Raw genomic sequence first — 13,923 nt, 5'->3', positions numbered from 1 at the left:
CTAGTACCAAGAAAGGACAAAGCCTGGAGACCCATCTTAGACCTTTCAATTATAAACACGTACCTGGAGATACCCAAATTCAAAATGCTCACACTACAGCAGCTTCTTCCCATGCTGGGCAAGGAGTCTTGGCTGGTAACTTTGGACCTCCAAGAGGCATACTTGCATGTCCCCATCAGATAAGATTGCAGAAGATACCTCAGATTTTTGGCAGGTACAACGCATTATCAATTCTCTGCATTGCCCTTTGGCTTATCTACTGCGCCCAGAGTATTCACGAAATGCCTGGCATCAGTAATTGCATATTGCAAACGAGGAATACAAATCTATCCAGACGACTGCCTGATCCAAGCGGACAGCAAAGACATCCTACTACAACATCTGGCATTTATAACAAAGTTGCTAAGTTGCCTGGGGTACACAGTAAACAAAAAGTCAAAACTAATACCCTCACAAGAAATAATTTTCCTGGGTGCCAGCTTGAACACAACGGCCCAGATGGCTTACCTCACGCCAGACAAGCAAAGACAACTGGTTCAATACTTCAAAAAATGGCAACTTTTACCTGGCTCACTGCAAGGAAATTCCTGCAGGCATTGGGGTACATGGGATCCTGCATTCAACTAATTGCATATGCAAAGCTGCATATGAGAAAACTACAATGGTACCTAAAAAGTGTATGGTCCCAGCACAAACACAGCCTCAAAGCAAGTATACCCGTCATTCCCTGCCTTCAAAAAGTTTCTATGGTGGGTTCAAGCATGCCAAGCAAACAAGGGTCTCTTCCTTTTGTCTTACCTCCAGCAAAGCAAACCTTGACAGATTCAGACTATGCCTGGGGAGGACAATGCATACAGGGCAAATGGTCTGCAAACCAAAGGCATCTGCACATCAATCAAAAGGAGATGCTAGCTGTGCAAAATGCACTAACAGCCTTCAAGGACCTCTTGCATCCAGGGCAACTTCTAAGGACAGACACCACCACAGTAATGTGGTACATAAACAAGGAGGAACACACTCCTACCCATTATACAGGCAGGCAATGGCCTTGTGGAACACAGCATTAACTTACCAAGTACAATTGCAAGCACAACTCCTGCCAGGAAAGGAAAACATATTGGCAGATGAATTAAGCAGAAATTTTACAGATCCTCACGAGTGGAGACTACACCCACAAGTATTTGCAATGATAATTCAAAGATGGGGACCACCAGACCAGACATAGATCTATTTGCCTCAACCAGCAATTGCCAGCTACAAAAATTTTGCACAAGGACTTATCCCCTGGACTGGAAAGTGAATGCCCTATCATTCAGTTGGGCAGCATTGTCAGTCTCCGCCTTCCCTCCTCTGCCTCTACAGACCGAGGTACTACTGAAAGTCAGATCAGACAGACCACACATGATCCTCATTGCTCCGTACTGGCCACGTCAGCACTGGTACCCACTACTATGAAACATGGCTCAAAGTCCTCCATGGATCTTACCTCAATTCCCCAAGCTCTTAACTAAAAAAAACTCTCAGATCCTTCAGTGTCAACTCAGGACCTTAAACCTAGCTGCATGGAAGATACCTTAAATGATCAAACACCACTTCTCTCAAAGGACGTCTTGAATGTCATTCTGGAGGCCAGGAGGCCCAGCACCAGAAAAACTTACTCAGACAAATGGAAACTATTTTGTGCATGGAACCAGGCCGGAGGCCTAGATCCTGGCATCCCAAACATTCCACAAATACTCCAATACTTAACTGAGATGCTACACAAAGGACTTTCTTTCTCGTCTATAAAGATCCATGCTTCAGCAATTTCAGCTCAATATGATACGGATCCTCCCATTTTCTCTCACCCTTTACTAAGGCAGTTTTCACAGAGGGGCAAAAAAAATAAGACCCCCCCCCCCCAGAAAACCACCAACTCCATCTTGGGATCTAAATTTTGTTCTAGAAAAACTAACACTACCTCCTTTCGAACCAGCCTTTTCAGCAGATCTACAATACTTATGGAAAACAGCTCTGCTGCTGGCTATCACCTCAGCATGCAGGGTCTCAGAACTACAGGCGCTTACGGCAGTGGAACCTTTCCTCATTTTCCATCAGGACAGAGTGTCTTTACGAACCAACCCTTCCTTCCTGCCAAAGGTAGTTTCTAGTGTGGCTCTCCAACTATACACTTGCCCACCTTTTATCCAAACCCACAGAATAAAGGGGAAAGACTCCTTCACTCTTTGGACATTCACAGACAGTTGCGTTACTATTTGGACAGGACAAAGGCCTTCAGAAAATCTAACTTGGTTTGGCTACCCCTGATTAGAGTTACTATATCTTCAACCATTCTTATTTGTTTTTTTAGGCCTGCAGGCCTGAGAATGTGGCCTGGGCATTGGTTTTTTTAGACATGGATAGAGATTTAGGCTTAAGTAAAGAAGGATGCTTTGGTTTAATATGCAAGTCCGTAGGCCTGAATACACCCTCAGAAGCCGATGCCTGCACAGCAGCTCCAGACCCATCCAAGGTAGAGACATCAGCGGGTTCCATAGTTGGAAGCATCTTACAGCATACCAGACTCCGAATGGGTATCAGTAGGTTCATAGGTTCATACTAGGCTATCTGCCCTAGGGCATTTATAAGCCTAGCCAGAATGTGTTTGGCTTTCGCTACCCATTTTAAATTTATTTTGCTATGCCCTTTTTCGAGGTTAGTATACTGTGCCTCTGTCTAACAGTGAGACAGAAGTGATACCCAGGGTAAACCTACGATCTCCCATACACTCAAGATTCCTCTTGGAGAGTCAATGAGGGACACTGCCTAACCTGGACTGGGATTTTATTCCAGAGTGAAGGGAGACTCTGGGTTATGAATCAGTCCCTCCAGCACGTCCTATTTATTTCAGTGCTGAGGTTCAAGTCTCTCGAGCGCGTAGCTCGATGGGATTTGGATTTTCTGAGGTGCAGTATGTCCATTAATTCCAGGTTGGACATGGCTTTATACGTCAGGCACAGATCGCCTCTGCACAGGCGGTATGCCACGGAGTAGAGCTGGAGTTTCTTTAACCGGGCAGCATATGGCATCTGTTTGAGCCCTTTGATCCTCTTGGTGAGGTACTTTTGGGGTCTTTCCAGTTGCTGCAGGTGTCTGGTAAGATACATCCCAAAGGGGGCATTGTACTCAATTATGGGCCTGATGAGGGATGAGTAAAGAGGCACGATGACCTCCCCTGATCTAGATGTGAATCCCTTCATGATTAGGTGGGCTATATAAAATGTTTTTCTAACCACTTTGGCCACGTGGTTGTCAAATGAGAGATTGCTATCAACTTGGGTCCCCAATTACTTCTTCTGTACTTAATGGATTACCACCCATGTGGTAATTTGTGGGCATTTTGAATTTGCCAAAGGGGATGACTATACACTTTTGGGCATTTAGCTTGAGGCCATGGCTCAGGCACCAGTTGTCTGTTTCTATGAGGCCCTTTTGGAGGATGCTTGTGTCGGCTGGAGAGTAGATTATGGCACCAGTTTGCAGTCATCCGCGAACTTGGTCAGCCACAGTCCTTCCGTGTTGGCCTGTACCTCCGAGAAATATATACCGAACAAGAGAGGTCCCAGGACCGAGCCTTGTGGGACACCCCTTGTAACTGGTTTGGAGTCTGACATGGCTCCAACACTTCTAACCATGTGGGTTCTGTCCTTCAGCCAGTTTGCAATCCATCTAGTGACATAGGGGTTTATATTTAAGCTGGTGAGCTTATCTATAATGCCAGAGTGGGGTATTGTATCAAAGGCTTTTGCAAGGTCCAGGTAGGCTGTCTGGACCACCTTCCCCTAGTCAATGGCCTTGGTGACTGTTTCAAAGAAATCAACCAGGTTTAAGAGGCAGGATCTGCCCTTAAAGCCGAACTGGGTAAGATCCAGTGTCTGTAGGTCCCCAATATCTTTATTTATGAGGTCCATGATGATCCTTTCCATAGCTTTGCAGACCAAGCTAGTCAGGCTTATGGGGCAATAGTTTCCAGGATCTGTTGAGGCACCACCTTTATGGAGAGGGACCACTGTTGCTGTACGCCACTCTTTGGGCACATATCCTGTAGTAAAGGCAGAGATTGAACAGTAGTTTTATGTTTGGGTTTAGCTCTTCTTGGAGTTCATGTAGAACACAGCCCGGGACACAGTCTGGTCCCATTGATGCTGTGTTTTTTGCTTTGGAGAGGGCGGCTGTTACCTGAGCATCTGAGATGTCAGGGGGGCAGCATTCTGCTGGGATAGATATTTGCCCTTTTGGTGGGGGGGGGGGAGTTTGCACTGAACCTGTCAGCTAGGATGTTGGCAATGTCTGTGGGTTCGGTGTAGTTTTTGTCATTTTGGACTAATTCTGAGCATATCTGGGAATTACCACCCAGGTTCCTAACATAACTAAAGAAAGCCTTGTGATTATCCTTAGTGTCATGTGCAATTTGTCTCTCGAAGCTGGCCTTAGACAATTTTATGAGTGCCCGTAGGTTTTTGCTAATACTGATCAGTGATGCCTTCCCTTTTTGGGATTTCATTTAGTAGCTTCCTCCTTCTATTGTATAGTTTGTTTATGGCTGGGGTCCACCAGACAGGATGTCTGCCTTTGGAGGATTGGGTCTTGGTTTTATTTGGGATCGTATGATCCATGCATTGCTGAAGGTGTTCATAGAATGCGTTTATAAAGGATTCTGCGGTCTGGGCCGTATTTTCCACAGGCCCGGGGGCTTTTAAGGATTCCACCACTGTTTTGAGGAGTGTGAAATTTGCTTTAGAGAAGTTTTTCACTGTGGTTTTCTGGGCAGGGGGTGGGGTCGGGATGTGAATATCCAGTGAGATTAGTTTATGGTCTGATCTTACCAGTGAGGGATACACTTCTGGTCTGGAGCATACAGTACCCATGTTGGTGATTATCAGGTCCAGTATGTTACCCCCTCTTGTGGGAGTGGTAACAAGTTGTTCCATAGCATTTGAGTTTATAAATTCTAGGAACCTTTGGGCTAGGGTGTTGGAGCTAGAGTAATGCTCCCAGTCTATGTTTGGGTAGTTGAAGTCGCCCAATTATAATGGTGTTTGGAGAGACCTTCATATTTTCCAGTGTTCTCAGGAAGGCTGAGTGGGGTTCCTGGGTTTGGGAGGGTGGTCTGTAGCAGGCTATAAACTGGAAGGCAGTTTTACCCACTGTTAGTTGCACATGGATAGTCTCTGATGAGTCGTGCTTTGCCACCAACCTGGAGGTGTGGGTATCTTTGATGAATATCGATACTCCCCCTCCTTTTGTGGTTCGGTCCAAGTTTTGGGGCCGAAAAGCATGGTATGAGGTATAACCTGGTAGTGCTGGGGTGCTCTCGGGAGCCCTGAACAAGGTTTCTGTTACTGCACAGATATCTATGTTCTTCATGCTAAGGAGAGTTTCGAGTGCGTGCATCTTGAGGTTTAGACTTCTGGTGTTGAGTAGCATTACTCAGTTTCTTATCCCTTGTGATACCTATGGAGGTGGTTTGTCTTTTGAGCCTTGCCTAAAAAAGGCACTATGGGGGTAGCAACAGCCTTTGCCAATATCCGAAAGCCCAGGGGTGACAGGTGCAAGCCGTCCCTAGTGAAGCATCGTGGCTTGTCGAGCATATCATCCCAAGCTGACAGGCACTGGATACCCTTTGAATGGCACCAGTACTTAAGCCAATTGTTGAAATTGATCATCTTGTCTTCATATTGTGGCATCATTCTTGGTGAGGGTAAGATGCTACTCAAGGTCAGGGTCATACCAGCCTGGGCTACATGCTCAGAGAGCTCCTCTATGTCATGTCGTCCAGGGAGGTACGTCTCAGGTCATTCACGCCAGCATGGACAATGACTGAGTCATATTTGTACTTGCCTTGGAGTGACCTGAGTGTTTGTGTTATGTGGTGGATCCTAGCGCCCGACAGGCTGCTCACCGTGACCCTCTCCTTGTTCAGCCTGGTGAGCGGGACGTCAGTGTGCCTGACGATAGTCACCCATTACAAGTGTATCAGGCGTGTTGTTTAGTCTTAAGGGCTGTGACTGTTCGGCACACTGGCTTTGTGAGATGTGTTGCACGTGTTTTGTTTTGGGGTAGCGGTTGCTTGGGTGTCTGCTTTGGAGGTCTCTGCTGCTTAGGCAGATCTTTATTTAGAGCCTCAGAGTATGTTTTTGTGTGATTATGGGTTTGGTTTGCTGACGTATGTTTTTGTGTGATTATGGGTTTGGTTTGCTGTCGTGTTAGGTCTATGTGAGACTGGAATTGTAGTGAGTGTGGTTTCCTTCTCCTGACTGGTTATGCCAGTACTGAGTTGAGAGAGCTTAGCCTCCAGTTTGGCTATATGGTTGCATCTCTCACATATGTTGGAATTTGTTGGGAGGAGGGGAGGGTTGTCTGTGTACATGAGGCAGTTGTAACATTGCCTCAAGATTCCCAGATTCACTAGCTGGACCGGAGAGGAGATTGACAACTGAACTTTGGACATGCTAGAATAACATTGGGAATTCCTTTATAATTGAAAACAAGGGCCAGTGGGGAGTGAGGGTGTAGTGCTTTTAATTTTTAGTGCTGACTTATACAATTGCTTTAGTGAGCAAGTGCCAGGTAACTTAAGTGCAATGTGTTGCAGGTAACTTAAATGCAAAAACGACAAACAGTAACTTTCTTTCAAGTGAAACAAGGAAATAAGTACAGTAAGCAATGCAGATATCACTAGTGATCCACAGAAGTGCTGAGAATCCGCGTACTAGGTGGAATTAGCATTCCAGGGAAATAACAAGCAAACAAACAAGCATATAAACAAAGCTAGATTCAGCAGGCCTGGATCTAGTCTATGCTACAGCAAACAAGGTGTACCAATTTCAGTAAGATGCAGTTCAAATATTCAGGCACTATAAACCTTTAACCAGAAATTCCCAGCTCAGAAGGGCAGAGTCGAGCCTCTTCTCCCACAAGAGTGCAGACCACGAACCTTCGTAATGTAAAATAACTGGCCTGAAGCCCAAGTGCTTAAACCAGAACTAATACACTAAGAACAACAGACACTGGGCTCTCAATCAGCAGTTCCCAACTTAGAAGGAAGAAAGCTACCTGTCCTGCCACCACAGTGCATGCCACAAACCTTCCTAATGTAAAACAACTGGTCTGAAGCCCAAGTGCTTAATCCAAAAGACTTAGAATGATAGCTACACTTATCAAGTTACTACCAAGCAGTAATAAATACAATTGAATACTTTAGATAATGCCTGGATTAGTGCTCAAGTTACACAAACAAAGCTAGATCCAGCAGGCCCGAATCCAGTCTATGCCACAGCAAACAAGGCGCACCAACCTCAGTAAGAAGCAGTTCAGATATGCATGCACTATAAGCCTTTAACCAGAACTTCCCAGCTCAGAAGGGCAGAGTCCAGACTCTCCTCCCACAAGTGTGCAGACCCCGAACCCTCTTAATGTAAAATAACTGGCCTGAAAGCCCAAGTGCTTAAACCAGAATTAATACACTTTTAGAATAACAGACACTGAGCCCTCAACCTCAATCAGCAGATCCCAACCTAGAAGGATGTAAGCGACCTGTTCTGCCACTACAGTGCAAACCACAAACCCTCAGTGCAAAACAACTGGTCCGAAGCCCAAGTGTTTAAACCAAAAGGCTTAAGAGTTACACCAAGCAGTAATAAATACAACTGAGTACTTTTTAAGATGATGCAAAAGTAAAATAAAGTAGGTAGAAACACAAGTACAGTAAAGCAGATGAAATTTTTTTTTTCTGAACAAGTGCTGAGATCAAAGAAACAGATTTGAGTGCTGAAACTAGAAAACTGGCTAGTTATAAGAAAAAAAAAACTAAGCTAGAAGGCTTCCCTCCAACACAGAAGGGCTTGGGGGCTCAGAAGCCTACAAATAGTCTATACCACTTAACAGGAAAGGCAGGAAACTAGCTTAAATTTTTTTTCCCCCGTTTCCCAGATGCTCTCTTTGTACACAGTAGAGTGCCTGAAATCAGAATATGATCTCACTGCATTCAGTTGAGTGAGCAAATGAGATGGGCCCAGGAGGAGTATCCAAACACAAATTTACAAGAGGGGCGGGCAGTTTCAAGGCCACTAAGATGAACACCAAAACAAAAACAGGGAGGGTGGGTGGGACTAACTGAAGAGCAGAGTCAAAACTTCAGTTCAGTTAATATTCCTGCAACACAGTTAAAATCAGTTTAAATACTGGAATCAGAAGCAGTGGGCATTAGGGACTGCGAAAGCACCTCACTGAGTACCGGCGACTGGCTTAGAAGCGTCGGCAGTTTTGGACCTCGGCGGCCTGCCTCTGTCTTTGTTTGCATTTTTTCGGAATCCCAGTAGTCGGATGGCTAACCGATGACATTTCTGGATAATTAAACAGAGAACCGAAATATTTAAAGGCGAAAATATACAGACAGATAATGCGCTGATTAAATAAAGCACAAAACCGACAGCAAGGTACATCGTGGTCAGGACCTAGGCAAGGAATACAGTACGAATGAAAATCTTTGAGGTATTTGCTTTCCACAAGTAAGGCAATTATTAACTTTTACTGACATCGGTAAGGAGCAAGAAAAAGTTTCCCCAACGGAGTACTTGGCTTTAGTTGAAGACTTCGGTTCTGAAACTCAGAAACGAAAATTTCAGGTGTCAGCCGACCGGCACTTGCGAACTGCTTCTGCTTCGGGCACCGCACAGCAAGAAAGACTGATGTAATGGTGTTGGCTGCATGTTTTATACCCCTGACGTCATGGAAGAAAGGACAGCAACCGACGCAGGACCCAGGACTTTGTTAATCAGGTCGACTGAGGGCTACCTGCAAGCAGATAACCCAAATGTAATGACTGCAACAGCGAAACACGAAAACAAATCCTGTTTTCAGTACACTAGGAGAGGAATCTTTTGTTAGAAAATGGAGTTGATAATGCAGTGCTTCTTGCTAACTTCTACAGGAGAATATGTGGACACAAATGCCCCATATCCTATGTACAACTGATAACTGTTAAAGAGAGAATTATATTAAATTTATTAATACAGATAAGCAGCATAAGTGTGATTTTAAGAAAATACTTAATGTCCTGTTGTTAAGCAGCACAAAAAACAGTTGAACTACTCAACTACAAACAGCTTTACTCATCTTTGGTCAAAAGCACTACAATTGAGAGAATAGCACTTGTATGTATGTATACATTAGATAAAAAAAATGTAATTTACACTCTCCCAGATTTACAGCTCAGTGGAACATGATGGGTGAAGACTGAAAAGGGAAAAAATGGAAGTATGTTTCTGCTGGACACTTTCTACTCTGGACTAGTACTCTGTTCTTACCATTTGTGGTTTACAAGCAAGGTCTTGAGGTAAAGGTTCTCATCAAAATAGTTTTTTCACTGTACATATTCTTCCCTGCTGTGTCAATTTTCTAAAGACTAAACAAAAAATGACAGACTAGGAGAGCAGGTGGCAAAATCCCCACCAAAACAAACTATTGCTATGTTAAGTAAAAACTTCATAATCCAAGAATGTGTTAAAATTACATTTTTTTTTATAACTGTCCCATTATTCTTTTCTGGACAGCTGATGCTTAAACGTTTAACATTTAGTTCCTTTCTACAACTCTTTTTATAACAAACTGCATATCCAATTAAACTATGGATTTATTACTTTGCTATTAAGTATGAGATATTTTTCATTGACTACTGCTGAACTACATTTCCTTTAAATCCTCAAGCTTTCTTCCATTTCCTGTACACAACAACAGTCTGGCTCGTCTCCAATGTTTAGCCATTTGTTTTGAACCATTATATTTTACTACAAGTATGGCAACACTTTTTTCTACTTGAAAAATAACGTTCAGTGATTTTGTCATGCTAGACAACATTCAGCAACTGGTCAGTGTTGCAATATAACTTGCTAAGCATTGTTTGTATAATTGTAGTTTAATTATATGCACAGTTGTCCGTTTTCTTTCCTTAACTACAATGAAGCACATATTACATAAAGAACATTTTGGCATACAACCCCCCCCCGATAATCACAGCTAGAACTGGACAGTAATTTAACGGCTGTATCCTTATTAATGTTTATCTGTACTACGTACGATTCACTGGTAAGATATATATATATATATATATATATATATATATATATATATATATATATATATATAAATAAATGGAAATATTCAATATACAGACCGCCTATGAAATATGCTCATCCTTACGAATGAGCACTAGCTGGGAAAAGAAAAATACTTTAAAATACATATGAGGTTCACAAGTCTCCATGTTGCACTACAAACTGTCTGCATACAATACTAAAGGACGTCTCAAATTCTCAAACACCTTCCCTTTTTTAGTTGCACATACACAGATGAACTGACTCATGCAAAAAAAAAAAAAAAATTTACAAACAAGTACATGCATCCATCTACATTACAAACTGTTACAAGTGCACAAGCATGCACAATAAACAGATGTACAAAGGTGTACACATACCATTGCAGCAGGTATACTAAACTGTACTCTCTGCTACACATGCATTTTTACTCAGGACACACCAAACAACTGGGTAGTAGTAGTTATACAACAAATCAACATTACCTGGTGGACTGAATTGTCTTTTTATTTTCTTCCATATTAAATAGTAAGGGGGAATACTAAATGCATGAATTGGAAATGCAGCCGTTTGTTCTTCTGGTAACCGTAAATCAAAGCCAGTCCTACAAGGAAAATGCAATGTGGTTTTAATTACAAAACAAAAAAAAAAACTTAACTGTGATATAAATATCAAGTATTTAATGGCAGACATACCTATTCAGAATGCCATGGATATCCTGCAAAAAAAATGAAGTAATATTTAGAAAAAGACAAACTGAATTCACCACACTTATTTTACTGGGTAAAGTTACTGCTTAGTGGATATGAATGCATTTCCTGCACATTACAGCACAAAAAGAGATTTAAGAGTGTCATTTATTAGCACAATGTATTCCTAAAACATACTCTATTTTGCACAATCCCATCCTGTTTAAGCAGATCTTCAGTGACTCATTTACTAAACAATTCCATTGTTTGTTCCTTTACAAAGCCATGTTCAGTACAGAACTTCACACCACTCTTCACTGTCATACACTTATAAAAATGATACACAATTCATAAAGTAACTTTGTTGAACACAAGATGCATCATTTAAGGCACAGTGGCAGAGTAGTGAAGTCTGACCTCTGAATATTGTCTGTGTGCAGTGGGGAAAGTTCACTTCATGTTTGCAGGTACAATGCATTTAACACTGCCATTTTGCTGTATGATGTGACTGAAAAGGGCCCATAAAAGGTCACAGTTTGCCAAGCTAACAACCAATCAAGAAATAAGCACGTTTTCTTGTGCACAAAACTGAGCTCCTGGCACATTACCACCGAAATACTAAACCCCAGTGTTTGAAGGTATTGCTGAAGAGTACCATTCAGGATCTTGATTTATCCAGTTTTGCATTATGCTCCCTAAAACAATCTCTGAGGCTGCAAATTATCAGCTGGCAGTGATCTCGGGACTAAGAGGTCCACTTTTGATGAACTCTTTCACAGGAACTTAACATACAAGTGATCAATACCGCTTCACAAAACTGTTCTAATGTAGATGGATGGCTTAAGAACACTATTCTAATTTAGACTACTTCAAAAGTACAGTTGTGTACACTTACCATAAATGTAGATGCTTGACTGTATTCACTGTCGCAGTCATCACACTTGGGTTATCTGCCTGCAGGTAGCCCTCTGTCGTCCCGAATACCAGAGACTTAATATTTCTGCGTCGGTTGCTGTCGCTTCAGTACAGTCAGGTTGCCAGGGGTATAAAAACAGGCAACCAACGACATTACATCAGTTTTTCTTGCCCCAAATGTCAGGAGCCCCCCATATAGGGAGCAAAGTTACAAAGGGAAAAACACCACCAGTAAAACTTAAATACCAATATAACCCATTAAAGGGCGAGTAATAGACAAAGGCGAGAGAGTGAGAAAGAAGGGGGCTGGAGGGTGGGAAACCACAACTGCATAAGTGAATACACTAACATCTTCATTTATGGCAAGTTTACACAACTGTACTATGTTCTTTGCGTTTCACTGTTGCAGTCATCACACTTGGGTTGATTCCCAAAGCTGAAGAAAAGATGGAGGCAGTCAAGAAGCGTTGGGGCTGGCTAGTATGCCCTGCAGGACTGCAGTTGCAAAACCCACCCTGGATTTGGAAAAGATAGGTAGGTGGTAATGCTTGGTGAAAGTGTGTACAGAACTCCAGGTAGCAGCTTCCAGAATGTCCTTGGTAGGAACTTCCCGAAGGAATGCTGTAGAGGTAGAAGTTGAAGTTGTCCTAGTGGAATGTGTTCTGACCCACTGAGGGGTTGATTTCCCATAGTATTTGTAGCAGAAATGGATAGTGTGCTATCCATTTGGAAACTTAGTTTTGAAATGGCCTTGCCCTCTGCCCCTGGTGTAAAACTGACTAGTAACTGGTCAGACTTCCTGAAGGCTTTAGTACTATCCAGGTAGAATCTGAGCTGCCTGTGCATGTTCAAGGAGTGCAGGATCCTTTCCCATTTATTTTGAGGATTAGGGAAGAAGGTTGGCAAATTGATAGACTGGTTGAGAGCCACACTGGACACCACTTTTGGCATAAAGGAAGGGTTAGTCCTGAGGGAGATGCTGTCAGCATGAAAAATAATGAAGAGTTCCACAGCCATAAGTGCTTGTAGCTCAGACACTCTTCTAGCTGAAGTGATGGCCAGAAGCAAGGCTGTTTTCCAAGATAGGAATTTTAATTCTGCTAACGCTGCAGGCTCAAAGGGGGGGGTAGCGTGAGCTTTTCCAGTACAAAGTTAAGGTCCCAAGTAGGGTGGGTGCTCTCCTTGATGGCCTTAGGTTGTTTACCCCTCTCAGGAACTGCTTGACGAGAGGCTGAGAGAAGAGAGGCGGCTCAGTGGTATAATGAGCCGAGATGGCAGAGACATGGATCTTAATGGAGAAGGATATGCTTCTGTGGAGTAGATCTGCTAGGTAATCCAGGATTAAAGGTAAGGAGGGAAGTGCTGTGTCCTCTCCTTTAGAATGAATCCAGGAACAATACCTTTTCCACTTAGCATAGGATTTCTTGTACTGGGTCTCCTGGCTTCAAGAATGACGTCCAGCACCTGCTTGCTTAGGCTGGTCGCTGAGGGAGAATTCACGGAATAAGCCAGGCTGCAAGATTCAGGGTTTGCAGTTGTGGATGCAGGATCTGTCCCTCCTGTTGGGTGAGGAGGGTTGGGATCTGGGGTAGGTGCCAGAGTGGCACCAATGACAGGCTGCGCAGTAGTGGGTACCAGTGCTGGCGTGGTCAGGGTCTGGGACAATCAGGATTGCCCTTTGTTTGCCCTGTCTTATCTTGAGTAATATTCTTGTGAGAAGAGGCAGAGGAGGAAATGCATAGATTAAAGAGGTTTACCCACTGGAAGGATAGGGCATTCACTTTCCAGGCCGTACTGTGAAGGAGTATCCTAGTGCAGAATTTGCTGAGCTGGTGATTGTAGGGGGAGACAAAAAGGTCCACCTCTGGGGTCCCCCCATTTCAGGGTTAGTAGGCTGAAGGTGCTGGGGTCTAATTGCCACTCGCATGGGTCTAAGAGATTTCTGCTTAAGTCGTATGCCAGAGAATTTTGTTTGCCTGGCAGGAATTGAGCTTGCAGATGAACCTGCATGTCCAAGACCTTGTTCAACAGGGCCATGGCTAGCCTGCAGAGTGGGTTCCCCCCCTGCTTGTTGATGTACCACATAACTGCGGTATTGTCTGTTTTTATTAGCAGAGGTCCTGGTGAGAGTAGGGATTTGAAAGCTGTCAGAGCGTGCTGAACAGCTAGCATCTCTTTCTGGTTGA

General features: G+C 43.4%; 1 protein-coding gene across 1 annotated transcript in view; it reads right to left on the bottom strand.

Annotated features, from left to right (window-relative positions):
* Window positions 1-13,923, bottom strand: part of LOC122805432 (E3 ubiquitin-protein ligase TRIM39-like) — a 331,955-nt gene that overhangs the window by 81,440 nt on the left and 236,592 nt on the right. The window contains exons 4-5 of the mRNA XM_044075575.1: window positions 10,829-10,851; window positions 10,619-10,737 (exon numbers count right to left, since the gene is read on the bottom strand). Coding sequence (XP_043931510.1) covers window positions 10,619-10,737; window positions 10,829-10,851 — 142 coding nt within the window. The remainder of the gene's footprint in view (window positions 1-10,618; window positions 10,738-10,828; window positions 10,852-13,923) is intronic.

The sequence above is a fragment of the Protopterus annectens genome, chromosome 1.part1 (assembly GCF_019279795.1).
Source record: "Protopterus annectens isolate FY-2018-M chromosome 1.part1, PAN1.0, whole genome shotgun sequence".
NCBI classification, from domain to species: domain Eukaryota; kingdom Metazoa; phylum Chordata; order Ceratodontiformes; family Protopteridae; genus Protopterus; species Protopterus annectens.
The sequence above is the reverse complement of the archived record's forward strand: the minus strand, read 5'-3'. Positions and strand labels throughout refer to the sequence as shown.